The following is a 22954-nucleotide window of genomic DNA, read 5'->3' as shown; positions in this document are numbered from 1 at the left end:
CAGAGAAGTAGCCAGACTTTTTGGGGCCAGACACTTATCCATTGGGCAGGGGACAGGTGTTAGTAGTGGAGAAGACACTCTTCAAGAAAAAGAATACAAAATTACCCTTACCCACGGGACCTTAGCAAGAGTCCCATGCAAGGAAGGGACCTAACAAATCTGCCTCTATTGCTCCCACTTAGAAATTGATGTAAATTTACGTAACACTCTTAGCACATAGAAAGCACTTAATAAAGGTTAATTGTTGTGATGAGATGATGGTAGGGACCGTGCTATAGCTTGAGTGAAATGCTGACTTTTTTTTTTTTAATTCAGTTTTATTGAAATACATTCACACACCATACAATCATCCATGGTATACAATCCACTGTCCACAGTATGATAACATAGTTATGCATTCATCACCACAATCTATCTCTGAACATTTTTCTTACACAGAAAGAACCAGAACAAGAATAAAAAATGAAAGTGAAAAAAGAACACCCAAACCATCCCCCATCCCACCCCATTTGTCCTTTAGTTTTTATCCCCATTTTTCTACTTATCCATACACTAGATAAAGGGGGTATGATCCACAAGGCCTTCACAATCACACTGTCACCCCTTGTAATCTACATTATTATATAATTGTCTTCAGGAGTCTGGACTACTGGGTTGGAGTTTGGTAGTTTCAGGTATTTACTTCTAGCTATTCCAATACATTAAAGCCTAAGAGGTGTTATCTATATAGTGCATAAGAATGTCCACCAGAGTGACCTCTCGACTCCATTTGAAATCTCTCAGCCACTGAAACTATTTCGTCTCATTTTGCATCCCCCTTTTGGTCAAGAAGATACTCTCAGTCCCACGATGCCAGGTCCAGATTCATCCCCAGGAGTCATATTCTGCATTGCCAGGGAGATTTACAACCCTGGGAGTCAGGTCCCACGTAGGGGGGAGGGCAGAAATGCTGACATTTTTGAAGGAGGAAGATGGTCTAAGCCATTTGTCTGTCACTGAAGCAGAGATAAAACGGCAGGGAATAGGATGCTAGAGAAATGCCCAAAACCTTTATATGCTGAGGTTCTTTCCTCATGCCCTGTGTGACCTTAGGCTACTCACACCCTGTCTAGACCCCAGTGTCCTCCTAGTAAAATGGGCTGTCCAAAACAATATCTTCTGCTCTCTCTGGAGTATCACAAAAAGCTAAGAAGTAGTTACAGGTGAACAATTGTTCCCTTTTTCCAGGAAAGCAGAGCTCCCAGAAGTGACATCTTATACCAGATGGCACAGCCAGTGAGAAGTGGAAACCACCAGCCTGGGCTGAATAAAGAGCTTGGGAAGTATAAGTGTTCTCCTGGAGGCAGTAATAGGGTACCTGTTAAAATCTCTGATAATTTGGGCTCAGGTCCCAACTCTGTCACTTTCTAGCTGTGTGACTCAGGCTGGTTCCTTTAGTTAAAGGAAGCTCAGGTTCCTCTTTATTTAATTTATGGGATTAAACAAGAATGTATAGGTAAAGAACTTAGAAGAGTGTCTACCCTTAGTAAAGTGCTTAATATTAAATATTAATTATTAATTATTAAAATTACCAGCATAATGGTCATTGCCATTAGGTAATACCCGTAAAGGTGAGTGACTCCTTTCCCAAATCCTTCCCCTCCCCTCCTCCTCATCTTCCCAGGAAAGGCAGTTCCTCCACTGGGCTTCCTCAGGCCCAGAGGAAGAGGAGGTACCCTGTGGGGGAGGTGGGCGGGGCCTCACTCTTGCTTGGCCAGAGCCTGCTAAGGCACAGGCCACTGATCTGCGGTTTGGACCTGCAGTAGACACCCTCCTGCTTGTCTCCTTCCAGGACAGACCTCCTTTTCATCTTGAACCCTTCCTTTCTGAAGCAATCATGCCTGTGACAAAGAGTGTTGAGAGTGCCCCTGGAACTGTTGCCCACAAACTGGACCTCATGTCCCCTCCAGAAAATGCCAAGAAGCTGCAGAACAAAGATGCCATTTTCTTGGACAGAAGCCCTTCAGACTCGCTGTGCTCGGAGAAGACCGAAAGCATAACGTGAGTGCTGTTTTCTTCCATCCCCCTTTCTTGACTTCTCTCCTGGAAGCTTGCATTGATTGGCAAAATCCTTGAGAAGGGTACATCTGATCCTATCCATTATACAGATGGAGAAACTAAGGTTGCAAAAGGTGAAGTCAGAGGCTGAGTGGAGATGAGATCTTAAAGGTGCAGGAGTGGAGAATGTCATAAAAGCCTCTAGGGTAATCCAACCCCCAAGGTGTGCAGTGGGGAAAACTAATCCTAATGATCTCAGGCCATACACTGAGTCATTGGGAGGATAAGGGCTAGACCCCAGTGCTGGTCCTAAAGCCGATTTTGCTCCTAACCCAGCTAATGCTGAGAGGAGGGCAAAAGCCCCAACCTCTTGGAGGAAAAGGTATGACCTGAGTTTAGAATTTTAGTGACCTTCCTGACAACCAAAAATAAGTTCTTCCCCTATTTTTACTCTTCTGGGGTATCCTGCAGTTTCCCCAGACTCTACTCCTTCAGATGGGAATTGCAATGATGACACCAAAAAGCACAGTATATGGAAGATTCCTGTTTCTTCCATTTCCCCTGGGCAGGCTTTCAAACAATGGCAATGAGGGGGTCTACTGAAAAAGAATGAGCAGAGAGGCCGAGCTGCAGGACTCCAGCTCCCCTTCCCTCCATCTCCCTTAAAAAAGAAAGAAAAAAAGAAAAAGGAGGAGGGTGGAGTAGAGATGTTCTGCTGCTTTAAGAAGAAAGTAGAGAAGAAAGAGCACTGGACAGAGAATCAGAAGGCTTGAGTTCAAGTTGTGAGTGGCTCCTTCCCTTCTCTAAGCCTGTTTTGCCATATGCAAAATGGGGATAGATTACTGGGCAGTGTGAATTAAAGGAAACTGGATCTGAAGCTGTGGGGGAGTAGGGGAGGGATCTGGGAGGGAGAAGTCACTATAAGGGGAAGGCAAAGCCCCTCTCCACTGCCACCCTGGGGGACAACTTAGGGGCTGGAAGCAGTGCCTGGCACTGCCTCAGTTTCATCTGCCCCACGGAGAGTCCTAAGGGCTGCCAAGAACCAGGGCAGTCTCTCCGGGTCTTGGCGCCATCCACCGCCAAGTGAGGGTATTTCTCAGTCAGAGCTCTGGTGTCCTGAGCTGGCACAGGGGTTGGTGGCAGTTTCGGCTGGTTAAGAATCATAGGATTAAAGCAAGTCAGAGCTGGAGGGGCCTGGTGGGTTGCAGGGAAGTAGTGGGACAGACTGGGCAACCATGGTGCCTCCAGTCACATTACCCGGGTTGGATTTCCCACCTTGCTGCTTACCAGCTTGGGAAAGCAATGTAACTTCTCTGTGCCCCATTTCTCCGTGTAAAATAAGACTCCGAGACTCCGGAGAGTTTGCACCTCCCAGAGTGGCTGTAAAGGTCATTTGTGCGTAAACCCACTGGGTGCAGTGGCTGCAGGACTATGATGGGTGATGGTCTGAGGTCACCAGGGGAGTTTGTCCTAGAACCCAGGTCCCCTGACTCCCAGTCTGGTGCTTTGCACAACTAACCACACCATATTTTTAGGCTGGCTGAGTGGTCCAAAGTTCAATTCTGATTCCCTAAGACCTTTAGTTAGAAATTTCCAAAGTGACCAGTTGACCCTTTCCTATTTGCAAAACAAACTCGCCACTGGCCCACTGTACGTTTGCAGGGCTTTGTCAGCGATATCGACACCCACAGTTACAGAGAAAGGCACGCGGGGACTCTCCACCCCCCTCTTTCCCTTCAATTGTTCTCTTTAACTCTTAAAAGATTGAAGGGAAGATCCTCAAGAAATTAGAGGATTTAGGAGTTTAGCATAAAAATAAATAGGGGTTTGGGGCAGTTTTTTCAAAATGTCAGTGCTCCTGACATTTACAGAGGCTCAGCAAAGTTGACCACGCTGCCCAAGATGACATAGCTTGTCATCCCTGGTTTGTCCAGACCCAGAGACCAGGCTCCTTCCAAAATACCTCTGCTGCTATTCAGAATAAGTCTCCTAGTTTCCAAGGATATAAACCCAATGCTCACCTTGGTTCAACCTTGTCCAGGTACAAAGAGGTGTAGAAATAGGCTTGTTTTGTAATTCACCAACAGAGAGGGTACCTCCCTGGAATTTCTTTCCATGATGGTGTAGACCATGTCTCATGGACCCACCCTTACATCTGCCTTAAAGAAAGGATCTGAATGTTTTCTTGGGGAATCTATGCTGTTCCCCAGCCCTGGTGTCCTGAGCTCGAAAATAAATACCTCTGGAGCCCAAGCTCCAAACCACCCTGTCCCACCAGACTCCACCTGGGAATCCAACCTATTTATGGAGAAATCACAATGATTTTTTTTTTTTTTTTGCCTGCCCTTTTCTCTGAGTTTAATCCTGTCTCTGCTACTAATTTTATGACCTTGAGCTGGTCACTGCCACTTCTCTGAGTCTCAGTTTCCTCAGTTATGAAATGGGGTTGGTCCATTACTCATTCTGTCAGGCTATTTCTGGGAGGCAGTGCAGTAGAGGTGGGGGTGAAGAACAGGGTCTCTGAAGCAGCCCTTGATTCAAATCCTGGCTCCTCAATATATCCTTGGGCAAGTCACTAATAAAACTCGGTGTCTAAGTTTCCCCAGCTGCAAAATAAGGAAAATAAGAGCACCTACTTCATTGTCTCAAAAGAGAGTTAAGTGACATAATTTATGTAAAGTACTTAGCACAGTGCCTGGCATATAGTGAGTGTTATAATGGCACATAATGAGTGTTAGCGGCTGAAACCAGCACAGTTCCAGGAAAACCAGGATGCTTGGTCACCCTACAGGAGGCCCCAAACTGGCAGGCAAGGACAAGGGGACTGAGAGATGGCCAGGGCCCACCTACCCAGCTGAACTCAGAAGTCGGTCTGCTGTGGGGAGCTAACTGCTGCATGTCACCTCCACAACTCCACATCCTCACATCTATTTCTTCTCATTTAGATGGTTCCAGGCTTTGGTTCACCTGGTGAAAGGCAACATGGGCACAGGGATCCTGGGGCTCCCCCTGGCTATGAAGAATGCAGGCCTCCTGGTAAGAGGGCTGCTGCTGGGGAGGCCACTTGACCTGGGTAGCAGGCGAGGAGGTGGGAGGAGACGCCTTCACCGTTTATAGCCTGACATGAGTGGTCTGTCTGGGGGGCAGCTTGGTCCAGACCTGGTACTGAGACATCTAGCCTGGCTTTGAGTTCGGCTCTGCCATGGACTGCGAGTGGCCTTAGCAAGTTGTTTGTCCAGTCTCAGGGCTTTAGTTTCCTCCCTAGTAGAAAACAGGTTGGAGCGTGGTCAGTGTTCTAATTGTGCTCTATAGAGCCCTGCATCTCCTCCAGGACACCTCAGAGGCCACCATGGGGGCACGTGGGCAGGATCCTGGGTCCCCTACTCCCTCCCACAGCACCCCATTGTAATTGCTTCATGTAGTTCAACAGAGTTCCACCAGAGAATATATTTGAAAAAGTAGCTTTTGCTGTGACAAAGGGATTGCAAACCTGTTTGCTAGAAAATCCCTTGGGTTCTTAATGTTATCTGAGCTACCAAATCCCTCCTCACAGCTTTCTTCATGGGCCTGTTCTCTTCCCTCTTTCCTTGCCCCTTGCCTCCCCCTTCCTGCAGTTGGGCCCCCTCAGTTTGCTGGCAATGGGAGCCATCGCCTGCCACTGCATGCACATCCTGGTCAGGTGTGCCCAGCGCTTCTGTTGCAGGTGAGGAAAACAGCTCCTTCATGTCAGTTCCTTTGGTATGTGGTTATCAAGGACACCCCTGAAACATCCTGCACATAATAAGAGTTTAATTCTTCATTTTCTCCAAGAAGGCTAAGAAAAAGAGAAAAGCACTCAGGGCAGGGGCATAAGGTGGGTTCTCCCATATTACTCAATAGGTGATCTCAGTCAGGCCATGGTGCTTAACTGGTGGCCTCATCTGTCAATCAAGCATAAATAATCCATACCCAACCCTGCCTCAGAGAACAGCTGATGGGATCACAGCTATGAAAGCCACTACCCCTGCAAGGTGTGCGTTATACTCTTGTTATCTAGTAACCATGTCATTTGATAGATGAGGAAAGAGTGCCGCCAAGGAAATGCCACCAGGCATCACAGCCTGTACTGGAATTTAGGTCTCTGCACCAGTGTTCCTCCAGTCTCCAGCTGCGCCCTGTCTTCCTTTGTGTGTTTCCTGAATTTTGAGTATGTGATCATAATTTAAATTATTTCTTGTTGACTATGTATGCCGTCCCTCCTGCAGACTTAACAAACCCTTCATGGACTATGGCGATACTGTGTTGCATGGGCTAGAAGCCAGCCCCAGCACCTGGCTCCGGAGCCACGCCCAGTGGGGAAGGTACCTTGATCTTCCTTCACCTGCAGTGGGGTAGGATCCAGGAGGAGGGCGTGCTGGTGTGAGGGATGTCGTCTTCCCTGGAAAGTGGTTCATGTGGCACAGAATGGTGGACTTTCCAAATGGAAGAGATTCAGTGGCAACATCCCTGACCCAGCCCCTCCTTGTATACTCCCAATGGCAGGGTGCTCACTCATCTGCTATGCACCCTTAATATTATTTATGCTTTTATTCAACAAGATTTATCCTGTTGCTATCTACCAGGCACTGGAAATACTGTGGGGAAAAAAGACAAATAATGAGGTCTTACCCTCACAGAGACTATAGGCCAGTGGGAAAGACAGACAACTGAGAACACAGGAATTTAATAACCACTGGGATAAGTAGTATGAAGGACAGAAGTACTGGTTGCTACCGAGCAGGTAAGGAGACGTGTGTGGGCTGGGGTGGGGGCTTCCTAGGATGGGACAGTTGAGAGGAGTTCTGAAGGAAGGGGTTCTGAAGGGTGAGGGATTACCTATGGCAAAGTGGAGAGGAGACTTCTCTCCAAGAAGAAGGGAGCATCCGTGTGAAGGCCCCAGAGCAGAGAAGAGTGTGTGACAGGTTCAAGGTAGAGAAAGAATAGGTGGCTTGAGGACAGAGTCAGAGAGGGGAAACTGAAGAAGGATCTAAAATATCTGGATCAGGTGCCAGATCAAGCTGGACATTTTAGAGCCTCTTAAAGATTTTCTATTCTTAAAAGCAACTAGGAAGTCTTTGGAGGGTTTTTAGCAGGGTTGTGATCATATTTACATTGTTTAAAGATCTGTTTGGCTTCTGTGAGAACAGATTGCAAGGGTGCAAGAGTAAATTTAGTCAGACCATTGAGGAGGCTGGTCACAGGTCCAGGCAGGCAGCACTGGTGGCTTGGACAAAGCTGGTGGCAGTGGGATGGAGAAAAGAGAACTTGGTCGTGAATTGCTCCCTGAAATTGAGGGAAAAGGATTCAAGGATGACTCAGAGTTCTGACAACTTCTATTTTGGACAGGTTGGGTTTGAGTGCCTGAGAGACATCCAAGTAGATGTGGAGATGTCCAGTGGGTAGTTGTAGGTATAGGTTTTAGCCTATCTTCATATACAGAATTGAAGTCATCCAACCTTGAAGCCAGGGTGCAGAGAAGTTCTCATAGGGAGAGAGTATATAGTGAGAAGAAAAGAGAGAAAAAACCAAGACTTAGACTTTCATTGAGCTAAAGTTTTTCTCCCTGCAACTTCCACCTTTTAGCTCTCAGGAATAACAGAGACCATCAACCCCTCTGTCCTCTGGTACTTGGGACTAAATTTATTCCTTTGTCTTTGTTTTCAGTCCTGCCTTCCTGTTTTTCTGAACACAATCTAGATTGTCAATGGCTGTCTTGAACTATGATACATCAAACCAGTGCAGTACTGGAGATGTGTCCTGCCCATGTAGTGTAATCTGAAAGGGCACCATGGGCCTAGCACCCCACCCCCACCCCCAACCCCCAGCCCAAAGCCCATAGTCTTATTAATTCAGCCTGTGAGAAGACTAGGAAGGCTATGAGATGATAACCAGAATTTTCCCAATTTTGTGACCTTAGAGGAGATTTTTACCCAAATCCACACACAGCCCCCAAGTCCCACAGTACCTCAAATCCTTCAATTCAGGATTTGGCATATATGTTGGGCATATAAAGTAGCTTTTCCTACCCCATTTAGGAACCTTGCTCCACTAATTATCTCCTCCTACAACTGGAACTTCTTTCTTATGGGCTCTTCATCTCAGCAGCTAAGTGTATTCACATATCTCCATCTTGCAAATAAAAAATAAATAAATAAGTAAGTAAGTAAGTAAGTAAATAAATAAATAATAAATAATGCTTCCCGGACCTTACACCATCCTCTAGCCTCCAACCTATCTCATGTTGAACATATTGCCGCTGAAAAAAATTTTACTGTATACCTACAAGATGTCAGGAAGTGCTTTAGGGAATCAGTCTACAATGATGAACAAAATGAACACCATCTAGACAGGAGATCATGCTCTGGCTTCTTAGAAGTCCAGCCCACCAACTGACTTTACCTCCTCACAGCACATTCACACCTCTTTCACAGGTCATCAGGCTTTTCCATCCTTATAAATTCTACTGAAGTTCTTTCTACCAATGTCCTCAAAGACCTCCTTGTTGTACTTTTCATAGCCAAAAGAACTTCTCAGTAGCAGTGGGTACAATGGACTATTCTCTTCTTGAAACATTCTCTCCCCACTTGACTTCTATTAAACCCTTTTTTTTCCTGGAGTCTCTCCTACTTTCTCACCATTCCTTAGTACTCATCATAAAGTTCTTTGTTTTCATCTTCCCTTTAAACGTTGATGTTCTCCACAGTTTGGAATCCTGCCTTCTCCTCTTCTCACTCTTCACAATCTCCAATAAGTGATCTTCTGCCTTCTCAAGACTTTATCCGCTATCCACAAATAAAAAGTTCCAGGTGCTAACATACAGTCCTTCCAGAACATCTCCTATAGGAAACTCAAGCTCAACAATTCAGATACTGTATGCGTCATTCTGTCCCTTCCCATAAAACCTGTTCTTCCTTCTGAGCTTCCTAGTTCATTTTGTTGCCCAAACCAAAAATCTATAAATCCCCTTAGAATATTTCCTTTCTCTTTCCCCTCAGATACAGGGGGTCATCAGGCTTTGTAAGTTCTAGCTCCTGAGTATCTCTTAAAATGCTTTAATTCTCTCAATTCTAATGGTCCTGTTTCAGTCCAGCCTGCTGCCATCCTCTGCCCCCTTTATTTCCTCTCCAGCCAGTCTCCCCATCCTTGGTCCTGCCTCTTCCAATGGACTGGCCATGTGGCAGCCAGAGAAGCTCTCTTTTCCGAGTGCTGAAAGACCTCACTTGGTCCTTCTCTCTGTCATCTTCATCACCTTCTTTTCTTCTTCTTCCCCTCCTCCTCCTCCATTTCCTTCTCTCCCCTCGTCCATGCCCCACCTCACTCTTCCCCTTCCAATTCTTCTTTATCCTTTAAAACTCTTGCTCAGGTATCCATTTTTCTAGGAAGGCTTTCTGTATGCCCTGTAATTTGGGTAAAATCCCTTTTTTATGTGTGTGCCTTCATGCCATATTATACTATCCTTTGTTCGTCTCACCCATTAGTCTACAAACTAGACAGGAAAGGACTATGTGTTATCTGTCTGTGTAGCTTCAGTGCCTAGTGGTATCTGGCACATGGTAGAAAAAAATTTTTTTAGTTAATGACAGCTTATAAAAAATCTTGTATCTATTGTCTGACACCAATTAGCATAAATTATGGGGAATGCCAGAGAGTATGTTTCTGAGGGGAGGCTCCCAACCATGAGGAATTTTACGACTTGCTGAGCTGCGAGTGTGAGGGTGTTGAAAAACATTTCTTTAAAAGAACCATTGTTGCCTCATTTCTTACTGCCACATTGTTGATTGTGGTGGCAGAACCGAGGGTGCTGGTACAGGGCCACCAACCCCTGGGGACAGAGGGATAGAACAGCAAGAACTAGAACTGGCAAGCCAACTTCTTTTATAACAAGTTTTCTTTTCCTCTCTCTCTCTCCTCCCTTCTAGGCATATTGTGAGCTTCTTCCTTATAGTCACCCAGCTGGGCTTCTGCTGTGTGTACATTGTGTTTCTGGCTGATAATTTAAAGCAGGTAGAGTATTCTGGAAGAGGTGGGAGGAAGAGGACAGGGAAAAGGAGAATTCTCTGGTAGTTGTTTGTTTAATAAACAATTGCTTCTTCTTTTTTTGGGCCCTGGTGCTCTCAACATTAAAACAAGGGACGTTAAACTTGATGCTATCGAAGAAACTAAATTCTCCCTAGTCCATGTATCTGTGAATTTCTGTAAGTGGTTACTTTGGCCACAGTATCCTTTGTCCAGTATCTTGGAACCTGTCCTCAAGGTTAGTCTTTGAAATCCTGAGCTCTAAGGACCTTTGGATTTTATCAGTCCTCCTGCCTTGTTGTGTAATTGTCCTTGACCCTTCTAAAATTTACATGGGTCGTTTTTTATGATAACTAATCTCCTTTGGGTCATCTTTTCCTATCTTTAGTCACATATTTATGTCTTAAAAGTAACAGTTGTCCCCAGGAAGTTCTTTTGATTTAATCTAAAGGTTATCTTGCAGCAATTTGAGCAAAAAAATAAAATAAAATACCAAAGGTCATCCTTAGTCAAACAAAAAATTTTAAAAAGAAAACCATTCTTTGGGCTTTTTATCTAATTGTAAAAGTAATACCAGAAGTTAGGAAATTTAAAAAAGTTAAAAAGAAGGAAAAGACCTAGTAAGAATGCAGTTAGCTTCTTTTTGTGTCAGGTTAAGTGGGAAGCATTTTTACATGCTGCTCTTCACTTACTTCTCTCCACAACCTTATCAGAGTAGGTTTGTGTTAGGTCCGGAGCTGTTCAAGAATCCACACAACACAGCGAGTCGTAGTTTAAGTAGAGAGTTTAAGGTTTATCAGAGGAAGAAAACAGGTGGGAGCCATAAGAAAAGAAAAAGGAAGAAAATGGCTCCAGCCCTCTATCTGAGAGCAGCATTTTTTAAAGGAAAAACCCACGTGGGGAGGGAAGGGTGTTGGGGGAGAAGGGTGCCTGCTGAGTGCGTCCTGTGCCTCGATTGGGCGAGTGCCTATCAATTTCTAGGCTGACAGGGTTGCTAGGATTTTGGCACATTATTCTTCTTAGAAAAGCAGCTGCGTTATCTATCGAGGGAGAGCAGGCCTTTTCGGTTGTTCATCTTATGGAGATATCTGACCTTGCGTTACCCGCCCTTGAGGCACCACTGTGGCTGGAACAGCCTTGAACAGTCTTCATTCTTTAGTTTATGGGGCACCTATTTCCTGTGAGATAAGCAGCAGGGCCCCTGGATCAGACATTCTTCTATACGTTAGACTCTTTTTTGGTGGGTCTGACAGTTTGTTATGCCCATTTTGCAGATGAGAAAATGGAAGCAATACGCTCTGTAATGCATATATGGCCACAGGGTCAGGATTAAAAACTCAGGCCTTTTGACACCAGAGCTCAAGTTCTTAAACACTATGCTATATTGCTTCTCAACACACACACACACACACACACAATAAATTAAAATAAAATATTTTTAATGCAACTACTCATGGTCATTTTAACACAGCATTCACTAGTTAGCATTTTGCAATGTCCTTAAAGTTTTTATCCTAACTTCTAATAGTTCCATAATATCCCATCACACAGATTGACCATAGCTTAATCAGCCTCCTCTCTCTCTACTATAATCTATTGCAGTAGCATGCAAATCTTTGTGCACCCCTTTATTTCCTTAGTATATATTTCTTAAAGTGGAACTACTGGGTCAAAGCATCTGATTGTTTTAAAGGTTTTTAAAACACATTATAGACTGCTCTTTAGAAAGATGATATCTGCAAACTTTATTCATCATCTGCCTAGAGACAAGGCAAGCACTCTCTTGAGGAATTTTTAGGCTATGTTTGTTTTAAAATATCTAAAAAGCTAAATATCAATATAATATTTAGGTATAGGGTCACGACATCACCAACAACAGCCTGAGGTCATGGAAGTGTAATTCTGAACTAAATGGGAGACATAGTTTTCCAAACGTGCAGGGATAGGAAAGATCACTAGAGCAAGGGAAGGCTACCTCAAGGAGCCTTTTGAGCATCTGCACTGGGCATTAAAAGGCATATTGGGGGAGAAGTGGTGGCAGCTAAGGCAGGAGAAGTGAGTGAAAACATGGAGGCAGAATGTATAGCACTTGCCCAAAAGCAACAGACTGGTTTTGTTTAAGAAGGTGTGGGCTTTCACAAAGGAATAGCCTTGAGGGTTGGGTGAGGTTCATTTATGGAGAGCCTTGAATGTCCAGCTAATGTTCCAGGTATTTTTTCCCTTCCGTAATGAGGAATCAGATAAAAACAAGATTTACTGATTCATTTAAGTATCTATGGTCTGTCATTAAGTGGAAAGAGGATTTCACAATAAAAGAGTATAGACTATGATCCCAGTTTTGTAAAATAAAACAGATATGTATGATACATGTAATTTGTGATATTGGATAGAATGTATAGATAAATATATATTCTGAGGTGATATCATGGCTAGCCATGGATACTGAGATTATCAATGCTTTTACATTTTCTTCTTGTTTACCTATGATTTCTCATTGTTCTACAGTGAATTGTATTGCTTGCATAGTAAGACTGTCAGTTAGCTCATCCTGAGTCTAAACCAAGGGTTTCTCCACCCTGACAGGGGGTGTTTGAAAATGTGGGTGCAGTGTTTCTTGTTTTTCACAATGACTGGGGATGGTAATAACTTTTGTTGGGTGGAGTCCAGGAATGTTGAATATTCTGCAATGAATGGGCCGGTCCACCCAAGGAAGAGTTCTCTCATTCAAAATGCCAGGAGGGTTCCAACTGAGAATAGTAAGTTTTGTGTTTTTGGTTATAAGTAAAAGAAACAGATTCTAGGGGACCTAAGCAGACTTTAGGTTCTGTGGAAGGATACTGGATGACTTACAAAATGACAGGGAATGCTAAGATACAGGGCTTGGAAAAGAACAGGAGCCAGGGCAGCTAGGGGTGTCTAGATAGTAGAATAATGCACAGTTTCTTCAGGGGTGCACGATCAGATTTAATTTTTACCTTCATATAGTTCTGTCCTTGTGTTACTTTGCTTGAGATTTAGATTCCCGAGAGAAATTCTGAATGCCCTAGTTTGAGTCAAGGGCCCATCCTTAAGCTCTACCATGTGGTTGTGATTTAGAGTCCTCCAAGTCTGCATTTAGTGGTGAGAGATAATTCACCAAAAATAAATCGAAATCGGGAGGAATGGATGTTGGGTTGGCAAAAGCCAACAAATAGCCACTATAAATCCAGTTATTTCTTTTTTTATTAAAGTTATTCATGCAGCCTCTTTAAGGAAGAATGGGGCAGAATGTTCAGAATAAGTCCTAAATTCACTCTAACTCACCCAGAGACCTTGGCATGAGATACTCCACCTCTTTGTGTGAGAGAGTTAGGCAGTGCCTAACCGTGTGGCCAGAAGCTTTATCCTCTCCTCCTCTGGCTTTTCCTGCACCTTCCTCAGGTAGTGGAAGCTGTTAACGGAACAACCAACAACTGCCATCGCAATGAGACCATCATGCCGACCCCCACCATGGACTCGCGCCTCTACATGCTTGCCTTCCTGCCCGTCCTGGTGCTGCTGGTTCTCGTCCGGAACCTCAGGGTCCTGGCCATCTTCTCCATGTTGGCCAACATCAGCATGCTGGTCAGCCTGGTCATCATCGCTCAGTACATTGCCCAGGTCAGTCACATCACACCCCTCCAGGGGGCAGGCCTTTGTGTCAATAACAGACAGAGCTTTTAGACACCTGGGGCGCACCCTGAGGGTGGGCGTCTCAGTTTACCAGGGCTGCTATGGCAAAAACCTCGAAATGGGTTGGCTTAAGCAACACAGAAATTTATTCTCTCAAGGTTTTGGAGACTAGATGCCCAAAATCAAGGTCTGAACACTGTGCTTTCCCCTGGAGTCTGTAGCATTCTGGTGCTGACTTGCCACAGTCTTTGGGGTTCCTTAGCTTGCATCTCTGCTTGTGTCTTCTTCTGGCTTCTACTTCTCCTGCTCAGTCATCTGTTGTCTCTGTCTAGATTTCATCTCCTTATGAGAACTTCAGTCATTTGATTAAGACACAACCCAATTCAATCTGGCCTCATCTAAATGGGATCCTTAGAGATCCTCTTCACAAATCAGTCCACACCTTGACTAATACTAACATCTTTAAAGTCCTATTTTCAAATGGGTTCACACCCATGGAAACATGGGTTTTAAGACTTGAACCTATCTTTATGCAGGGCATGGTTCCATCCCCAACAGAGGGTAAGTGTGTTCTGTACTCTTCAGCCTGGTACCTACCACAGGGTAGTGATCCTTCTGTCAGGATGTCACTATGGAATCTCATCCTTCTGGAGATCTCCTCTCATATCATTTCTCCAACACCTGCTTTTATGTCAAATTGTAATTATTTTTAAAAAATGATCCTTTGGGGGGAAAACATCTTTATTGGGGAACCAATTCACCAGTTCATCAACCATTCATTTAAGGCAGATGAAAAGCAGATTTTTCTAACATAGCTAAAATGTATTGAATTTGCATCTTATATACACTAGTCTACAGGCAACCCCTAGGGAACTCAAGAGAATAAAGCTAATACTTAATCACAGAGGTATAAATAGAAGTCTCAAAAGGACCGTGAACAAATCTATCACAATGTTAACTAAAATGTCTTTGAGGCTGAGTTATGGATATTGATTCCCCCTCAATTTCCTACTTTTCTATCCTTTCCAGTTTTTCTTTTTATAAAGGACAAAATTACATAGAAATTTAAATCCCAGAACCCCTTGGCATACAATTACCTTTCAGATGTTTTTCTCTTTCTGAAAACTTAAGAAAAAAAAAGTTATATTGTCCATAAAATTTAGTGAAGGTAATGAATTAGATATTTCCGAATAATTGCATATTAGTTTTGTATTTCTCAGACAGTACAGATGATTTCTGCAAAACTGAATTTCCTAATTAGATAGCTGTCTCTGAATTATTTTTGGATTCTTCCATGGGCAGAGAATAGAGAAATGGTTTTGTGATTATTTGCACATTCTAGGGCACAGGAAATATGAACCATTTTTCCACACACTTCCCTCCCCTTCAATTTATAGCTCATTGAAAAAGTAAAGTAGATGTTCGTATTTAAGTAATTGCTTTGGGCTCCCTAGAAAGTCATTGTAACTATAGTCACAGTGACTTCCAACAGCCTTGACCACTGTCCATTAAAAGGTGTTCTTCCATGCTTTATGCCAGGACTAACCTGTGGTGTGTAAGATTTTCTTTTAGAGACTTTTTTTGGGGGGGGGGGTGAGGTCAGGTAATATGAATTTAATTCTAGTGCTATTTTATTTTTTAATTTTTTGCAAACACTCCTCCTTCCTCCCCTCCCCATCTCCCTTCCCACATAACTTGTAATCTGCTTTCTATCTCTGCAAATTTGCTATTTCCAGTCATCTCTTATAAGTGATATCATATAATTTTTGTCCTTATGTATTTGCTTGTTTCGCTGAGCATAATGTTTTCAAGTTCTTTCATGTTGTAGCATGTCTTATAACTTCATTTTTTTCTTATGGCCAAATAATACTCAATTGTGTATGTGTACCACATAATGTTTTTTCATTCATTTGTTGATAGGCATTTGGGTTGTTCCCAGCTTTTGGCTATTATGATTGATGCTGCTATAAACAGTGGTGTACAAGTATCTGTTTGCAGCCCTGTTTTCACTCTCTTAGGGTATGTATCTAGAAGTGGGATTTCTAGTGATATGGTAATTCGATATTAACTTTTTGAGGAACCACCATATGCTTTCCACAGTGATTGCACCATTTTACATTCCCACCAACAATGCATTAGAGTTCCAATTTCTGATAAATCAGACTCCCTCCGTGATCCTTCAGAACTTTGACAATACCTCAATGTTGCTATGTGCTGGCTTTTTGGTTTTGTGCAGTGTTAGAACCAACTGATCTGTGTGTGGCTTCCTTTGAAGTTTTCTGAGCTTTTTGACATTCTATTAAAAATATTTAGGTCTACTCTCAGAGTACTCACCTCTTAAAGGAGCTCAAGTGTACTTTGAGAGTGAACATCATCCTATTTTTCTCTCCTGTAGGGAATTCCAGAGCCCAGCAGGTTGCCCCTGGTAGCAAGTTGGAAGACCTACCCTCTCTTCTTTGGAACGGCTATTTTTTCATTTGAAAGCATTGGTGTGGTAAGGTTTGACTTGGGGTGGACTTTCCTTGGTGTTCTGAGTGGCCTTTGGAAAGGGACCTCAGAGCTCTGAGTTTCTGTGTCCTCTTGGCCATTGTTTTGGGCCTCCTGGAAAATGCACATGGGAGAAAGTGACCTCTCGTCTCACTTGGGCCTGTTGTCATCAGCAGGAGAACAGTAAGTTACAACAGAGAGGCAGTCAGGAGACAGTTTTATTTTCATTCCAATACATCTATTAAACATTTGTCTCCATGTCACATAACCTTCTTGGACGTCAATTTCCTAATCTTTTAAAGTCAAGAATTTAATTAAGCATAAATGAATTTTAAAGTGGAAAGTACTGTACAGGTATATTTACAATGGGTTATTATATAGTCTCTACTTTCAATTTGAGGAAGGGTAAGACCATTTATATATATTTTAAATTTATTTATAATTTTCATATAATAAAACGCACTTTATGGTATACATTCCTATGACATCAGAAACGTATTTTCATGTAACCACTACATAATCAGGCTACAGAACAATTCCCCAATCACCAAAAACTCTCTCATGCTGCCCTGTTATTGTAACTTCTTCACCTACCACTGACCCCTAGCAACCAACAATCTCTTCTGTTTAAATTGTTTTATCTTTTCCAGAGTTTCATGTAAGTGGAATCATGCAGTGTATAACCTTTTGAGACTGGCTTCTTTCACTTAGCCTGATGTATTTAAGATTCATCCATGTCATGTCATGTATTAATAACTTCTTGCTTTCTGTTGCATGGACAGAACCACAGTATGTTTATCCATTCATCTAAGGGCATTTGGGCTGTTTCTAATTTTAGGCAATTATGAGTAATGCTGCTATAATCATGTGTATACAGGGTTTTGTGTGAACCTAAATTTTCATTTCTCAAGGAGTTGGATTGCTAGGTCACAGGGTAATGTATGTTTAACTTTATAAGAAATCGCCAAACAGTTTTTCATAATGGCTGAACCATTTTACATTCCCATCAGTTTCTCTGCATCTTTGCTAACTTGGTATTTTTTTATTTTAACCATTCTAATAGCCACGTAGTAGAATTTCATTGTCATTTACTAATGGCCAATAGTTTTGAACACCTTTTTATTTGCTTACTTGACATCTGCATATCCTCTTTGATGAAGCATCTATTCAAATCATTTGCAATATTTTTTAAATCAAATTGTTTTCTTATTGTTGAATTTTTTAAGTTCTTTAGATATTCCAGATGCAAGTCCTTTCTTGGTTGTGTAATTTGTAATATTTCCCCCAGTCTGTAACTTGTTTTTTCAGCCTCTTAGTGTCTCTCACAGAGAAAAAGTTTTTAATTTTGATAAAGTCCAATTTATCAAAATTTTTCTTTTATGGATCATGCTTTTGGTGTTGTATCTAAAAAAATTTGCTTAACTCAAGGTCACAAAGATTTTCTCCTATGTTTTGTTCTAAACGTTTTATAGTTGCCATTGTACATTTAGATCTATGATCCATCCTGAGTTAATTTTTGTCTAAGATATTTAAGCACTGAAGTTCCTTTTTTTTTTTTTTTGGAATAGCATGCCCAATTGTTCTAGCATTATTTGTTGAAAAGACCATCCATTCTCCATTTAATTGCCTTTGCACCTTTGTAAAAAGTTACTTTACCACATATGTATAGGTCTATTTCCAGACTTTACATATTATACGTTGATTCATGTGCATCCTTTCAGCAACACAAAACAGTGTCGATAACAAAAGATTTATCTTAAAATCAGGTAGTGTGAGTGGTCCAACTTTGTTCTTCTCTATCTAGGTCCTTTGCCTTTCCGTGTAAATTTAAAAATCAGCTTGTCAATATCTATAAAAATTCCTGTATGGATTTTAATTGGGATTGTGATTTTGATTAGCTTTAGCTTGTTTTGTTTTGTTTTGTTTTGTTTGTAGATATCCTTTAAGTTAAGGAACTTTCCTTGTATCCCTAGTTGGCTGAGAGTTTTAGCATGAATAGATGTTGAATTTTGTCAAATGAATTTTCTGCCTCTATTTATATGATAATATGATTTTTCTCCTTAGTCTGTTAAAAGGCTAAAAGACATTGCTTAGTTTTCAATGTGTGAACCAGCCGTACATTTCCAGGAGAAACCCCATTTTGCCATGCTGTATTATCCTTTTTATATATTGATGTATTCTATTTTCTAATATTTGGTTGAGGATTTTTGCATCATATTCATGAGGGTATTGATCTGTATTTTTATTTTCTTGTACTATCTTTATCTGTTTTGATATTGTGCTAATGCTGGCCTCATAAATAAGTTAGGAAGTGTTTCTTTTTCTGTCTTCTGGAATAGATTGTGTAAAATTGGTATTATTTCTCCCTTAAGTATTTGGTAGAATTCACTGTGAAGCCATCTGCAACAGGGGTTTTCTTTGTTGGAAAGTTTGTAACTACAAAGTCAATTTCTTCAATATGTATAAATTTATTAGGTTATCTATTTCTTCTTGAGTGATTTTTGATAGTTTGCGCTTTGTAAGGAATTGGCCACTTTCATTTAAGTTGTCAAATTTATGGGTCTGGAATTTTTCTTAGTGTTTCTTTATTATTTTAATGTCTGTGGAGTCAGTGGGCTCTTTTGTTCCCTATATTGGTAATTTATATCTTCTCTCTTTTTTTTTTTGTCAGTACAACATGAGGGTTATCAATTTTATTAATCTTTTCCAAAACTAGCTTTTGGTTTCATTAGCTTTGCCTATTATTTTTTCTGTTTTTGATGTCATTGATTTGTGTTCTTTTATTATTTTCTTTTTTCTGTTTGCTTTAGGTTTAATTTGCACCTATTTTTCTGGTGAAGTGAAAACTTAGATTATTGATTTGAGACCTTTCTTCTCATCTAATATATAAATTTAATTTTCTGTATTTCCCTCTAAGCACTGCTTTCACTGCATCCACAAATTGTTTTTATTTTATTTTCATTTTCTAATTTCCCTGAGACTTATTTCTTCTTTGACTCATACATTATTTACAAGTGGGTTGTTTCTCTTTAAAAATTTGGGGATTTTCCAGATACTTTCCGGAATTGATTTCTAGTTTAATTATTTTTAATTCAGAGAATGTACTTGGTATGATTTCAATTCTTTGAGCTTTGCTAAGGTTTATTTTTATGACCCAGAATATGGCCTATCTCAGTGAATATTCTATGTACACTTGAAAAGAATATCCAAGCTGTTGACTTGAGTGCCATATAGCAATTAGATCTAGTTGTTTGAGGATCTAATTGACTTCACCTGCATCCTTGCTGATTTTCAACCTACTTATTCTATTGATCACTAAGTATCACAGCCCAAGAGGGCCATGCCAGTCCAGAGGCCAAAGAAGACAATGAGCATTTTCTGATACATGAAACAGGGTGAGAAGTCCTGGAGAAATCATTAGGGCTCTCTCAGGCCAGGCAGGCCTCGCCTTCACAGGGAAATCAACCATGTGTTGCAAAAAGGGTAGAAAGCCTCTTATAAGGGTTTAAGACAAAGGCTTTCCTAAGGGTGGGGGGAGCATAGATGCAGGAATAGGTCACTTTGACCTGGGGGGTGGTGCAGGAAGGACTAGAATAGCACTTGAACAATTACATTTTGCTCTTTTTGTGAGACTAAGAGCCTCTCACTTCCTGCCTGCTTGCATAAAGTTGCTTTTTTTCTTAAAAAAGATCAATTTACCCTTTTTCTCTTTACTGGTTTAGAAAGACAATAGGTTAAACATCTAGCTGCCTAGGTCATGCAGACTGCTGGGCACCAAAGACCTGCAGGTCTGTTTTGCTCAGGCCAGGGGTTGCCACACTCAGAGAAGATTGTTGCAATTTCAAAGTATTTCATAGATTTTTCTATTTCTCCTTTAAATTCTGTTAGTTTTGTTTCATGTATTTTGAGGCATTATTGTTCAAGTATTGTTTGAGGCATACACATTTAGAATTGCTATGTCCTTTTGTTGAATTGACCCCTTTAATCCTCTATATCCTTAGTAAATTTTCTTGTTTCAAATTCCATTTTGTGTAATATTATTATAGCCACTACAGCTTTCTTTTGATGAGTATTTGTATGATATATCTTTTTCCATCTTTTCAATGTTTTTTATTGAGGCAAAATTCACATAACATAAAATTCACTATTTTAACCATTTTGAAGTACACGATTCTTTGGCTTTTAATACGTTCACAATGTTTTATAACCGTCACCACTATTTTAATTCCAGAACATTTTCACCACCACAAAAAGACACCCAATACCCATTAAACACTCACTCCCAGCCCCTGGAAATCACTAATCAGCTTTCTATCTCTATGGATTTGCCTATTCAGGACATTTCATCTAAATAGAATCCTAAAATTTGGCCTTTTGTACCTGGGATCTTTCACATAGCATGATGCTTTCAAGGTTCATCCACCTTGTAGCATTTATCAGGATTCCATTCCTTTTTAGGACTGAATAATTATTCAATTGTTTGGGGATACCATATTTGGTTTATCCATTCATCCATTGATGCACATTTGGATTGTTTCCATTTTTGGCTATTATAAACCATGCTATAAATATGTGTACAAATTTTAGTTGAATGCCTTTTTTCAATTCTTTTAGGTATCTATCCAGAAATGGGATTGCTGGATGTAATGGTTAAGTTCATGTGTCAACTAGGCTGGGTTACGGTGCCCAGTTGCTTAGTCAAGCAAGCATTGGCCTGATTGTTACTGTGAAGGTATTTCATGGATTTAAATCATTGGTCAGTTGATTACATCTCTGGTTGATTGCATTCTATAATCAACAAAGGAGATTGCCTTCAGCAATAAGGGAAGTCTCTTCAATCAGTTGAATGTGTTAAAGGAAGAACTGATGATTTCAGCAGGATATATATATCCTGTCAGTTCTGTTTCTCTGGAGAATCCTGGCTAACACACTGGGTCATGTGGTAATCCTATGTTTAACTTTTTGAAGAACTGCCAAACTGTTTTCCACAGTGGCTGCACCATTTTACATTCCAACCAGCAATATATGAGGGTTCCAATTTCTCCACATACTCACCAACTCTTGTTATTTTCCATTTAAGTTTTTTTTTAAATAATAGCCATCCTAGCAGGTTTGAAATGGTATATCATTTCATGTGCTTCTTGGGCATTCATATATCTACTTTGAATAAATAGCTACTCAAGTCCTTTGCCCATTTTTTAATTGGGTTTTTATCTTTTTGTTGTTAAGCTGTAAGGGATCTTTATTTATTCTGGATTCTGAACCCTTATTGGAGATATGATTTGCTAATATGTTCTTCCATTCTGGGTCATCTTTTTAATTTCTTGGTAAGTGTCCTTTGAACAAAAGTTTTTTTTTTTTTTTTATTTTAATGAAGTCCAATTTTTGTATTTTTTCTTTTGTTGCTCATGCTTTTGGTGTCATATCTAAGAATCCACTGCCAAATCAAAGGTCATGAAGATTTACTCCTATGTATTCTTCTAAGAGTTTCATGGTTTTAGCTATTACATTTAGATCTAGGAGTCATTTTGAGTTAATTTTTGTATTTGGTGTGGTTAAGTTTCAACTTCATTATTTTGCATGTGGATATCCAGTTGTGCCACCACCATTTGTTGGAAAGACTATTCTTTCCCCACTGAATGGTGTCAGGGGTTTGTCTCTTTACACCTCTAACCTGTGATCTCCTTTAGAAAAGGCCTGAGACATCAGGTTGTGATTCAGTCAGTTTTGGCTTCATTCAAGCAATCACCCACTCAAATAAGCGTATAGAGACAGACAATGGTTTAAAAGTAATGAGCACTCAAGACAAGAATTCAAATTCAACACATATTTACTAAAGGAGTACTCAAGGTAAAAGGAACAAGTTTACAAAGTAAAAATAAATTGATACATTATCAAGCTTGGGGACTTCTGCCCCTTCCAGATGCAGCTGGATATGAGATCAGAAGACCCCTCCAGTTTAAGTTACAGAATGGTTATAGAACTTTTTATTTAGGATACTTTCAATTAAATCATATTCTATTTTTATATTTGAACCATGGATGATGACTACAGGTGGTGAACTACGGGTGAGTCAAAAACAAGGGAGGGTATTTACAACATTATTAGAGATTCAAACTTAATTTGATGTAAGGCTTCATTTCTGGACTTTCAATTCTATTCTGTTGATCTATATGTCTAGCCTTATGTTAGTACCACACCGTTTTGATGATGGTAGCTTTGAAGTAAGTTTTGAATTTGGGAAGTATGAGTCCTCCAATTTGCTCTTCTTTTTCAAGATTGTTTCAGCCATTCAGGATCCCTGGCAATTCCTCATGAATTTTAGGATCAGCTCATCCATTTCTGGAAGAAAAAAAAAGCAGTTGGAATTATGATAGGGATTGCATTGAATCTGGAGATCAATTTGGGAAATGTTGCCATCTTAACAATATTACATCTTCCAGTCCATGAACACAGGATGTGTTTCCATTTATTTAGCTTTTCTTTGATTTCCTTCAGCAATATCTCATAATTTTCAGTATACAGGCCTTAAACTTCCCTGAATGATTTTATTCCTAATCATTTTGTTCATTTTGATGCTTATGTAATTACACTTTTGTACTGTTCATTTGCTAGTATATTGAAATACAACTGATTTAGTTATGTTGCTCTTTATCCTGCAACTTTGTTGAATTCATTTATTAGCTTTAATACTTTTATGTGGATTGTTCCACTTTGCTAATGTTGCCATTATGCAAAATACCAG

The 22954-nt window shown here is 40.7% G+C and overlaps 1 protein-coding gene across 3 annotated transcripts in view; it reads left to right on the top strand.

Moving 5' to 3' along the window:
* The first annotated feature begins 1758 nt into the window (after positions 1-1758).
* SLC36A2 (solute carrier family 36 member 2) overlaps positions 1759-22954 on the top strand; it is a 41287-nt gene continuing 20091 nt past the window's right edge. For all 3 annotated transcript variants that reach the window (XR_005211435.1, XM_037801808.1, XM_037801807.1), the window contains exons 1-7: positions 1759-2040; positions 4983-5073; positions 5652-5740; positions 6282-6377; positions 9975-10059; positions 13492-13710; positions 16118-16216. Coding sequence is in view for 2 of the 3 variants with exons in the window: in XM_037801808.1 (XP_037657736.1) it covers positions 1877-2040; positions 4983-5073; positions 5652-5740; positions 6282-6377; positions 9975-10059; positions 13492-13710; positions 16118-16216 (843 nt within the window). In the remaining variant the exon portion in view is untranslated. The remainder of the gene's footprint in view (positions 2041-4982; positions 5074-5651; positions 5741-6281; positions 6378-9974; positions 10060-13491; positions 13711-16117; positions 16217-22954) is intronic.

Source organism: Choloepus didactylus, chromosome 13, assembly GCF_015220235.1.
Source record: "Choloepus didactylus isolate mChoDid1 chromosome 13, mChoDid1.pri, whole genome shotgun sequence".
In the NCBI taxonomy this organism is placed as follows: domain Eukaryota; kingdom Metazoa; phylum Chordata; class Mammalia; order Pilosa; family Megalonychidae; genus Choloepus; species Choloepus didactylus.
Note: the sequence above shows the minus strand (reverse complement) of the source record. Positions and strands in the feature narration are given on the sequence as shown.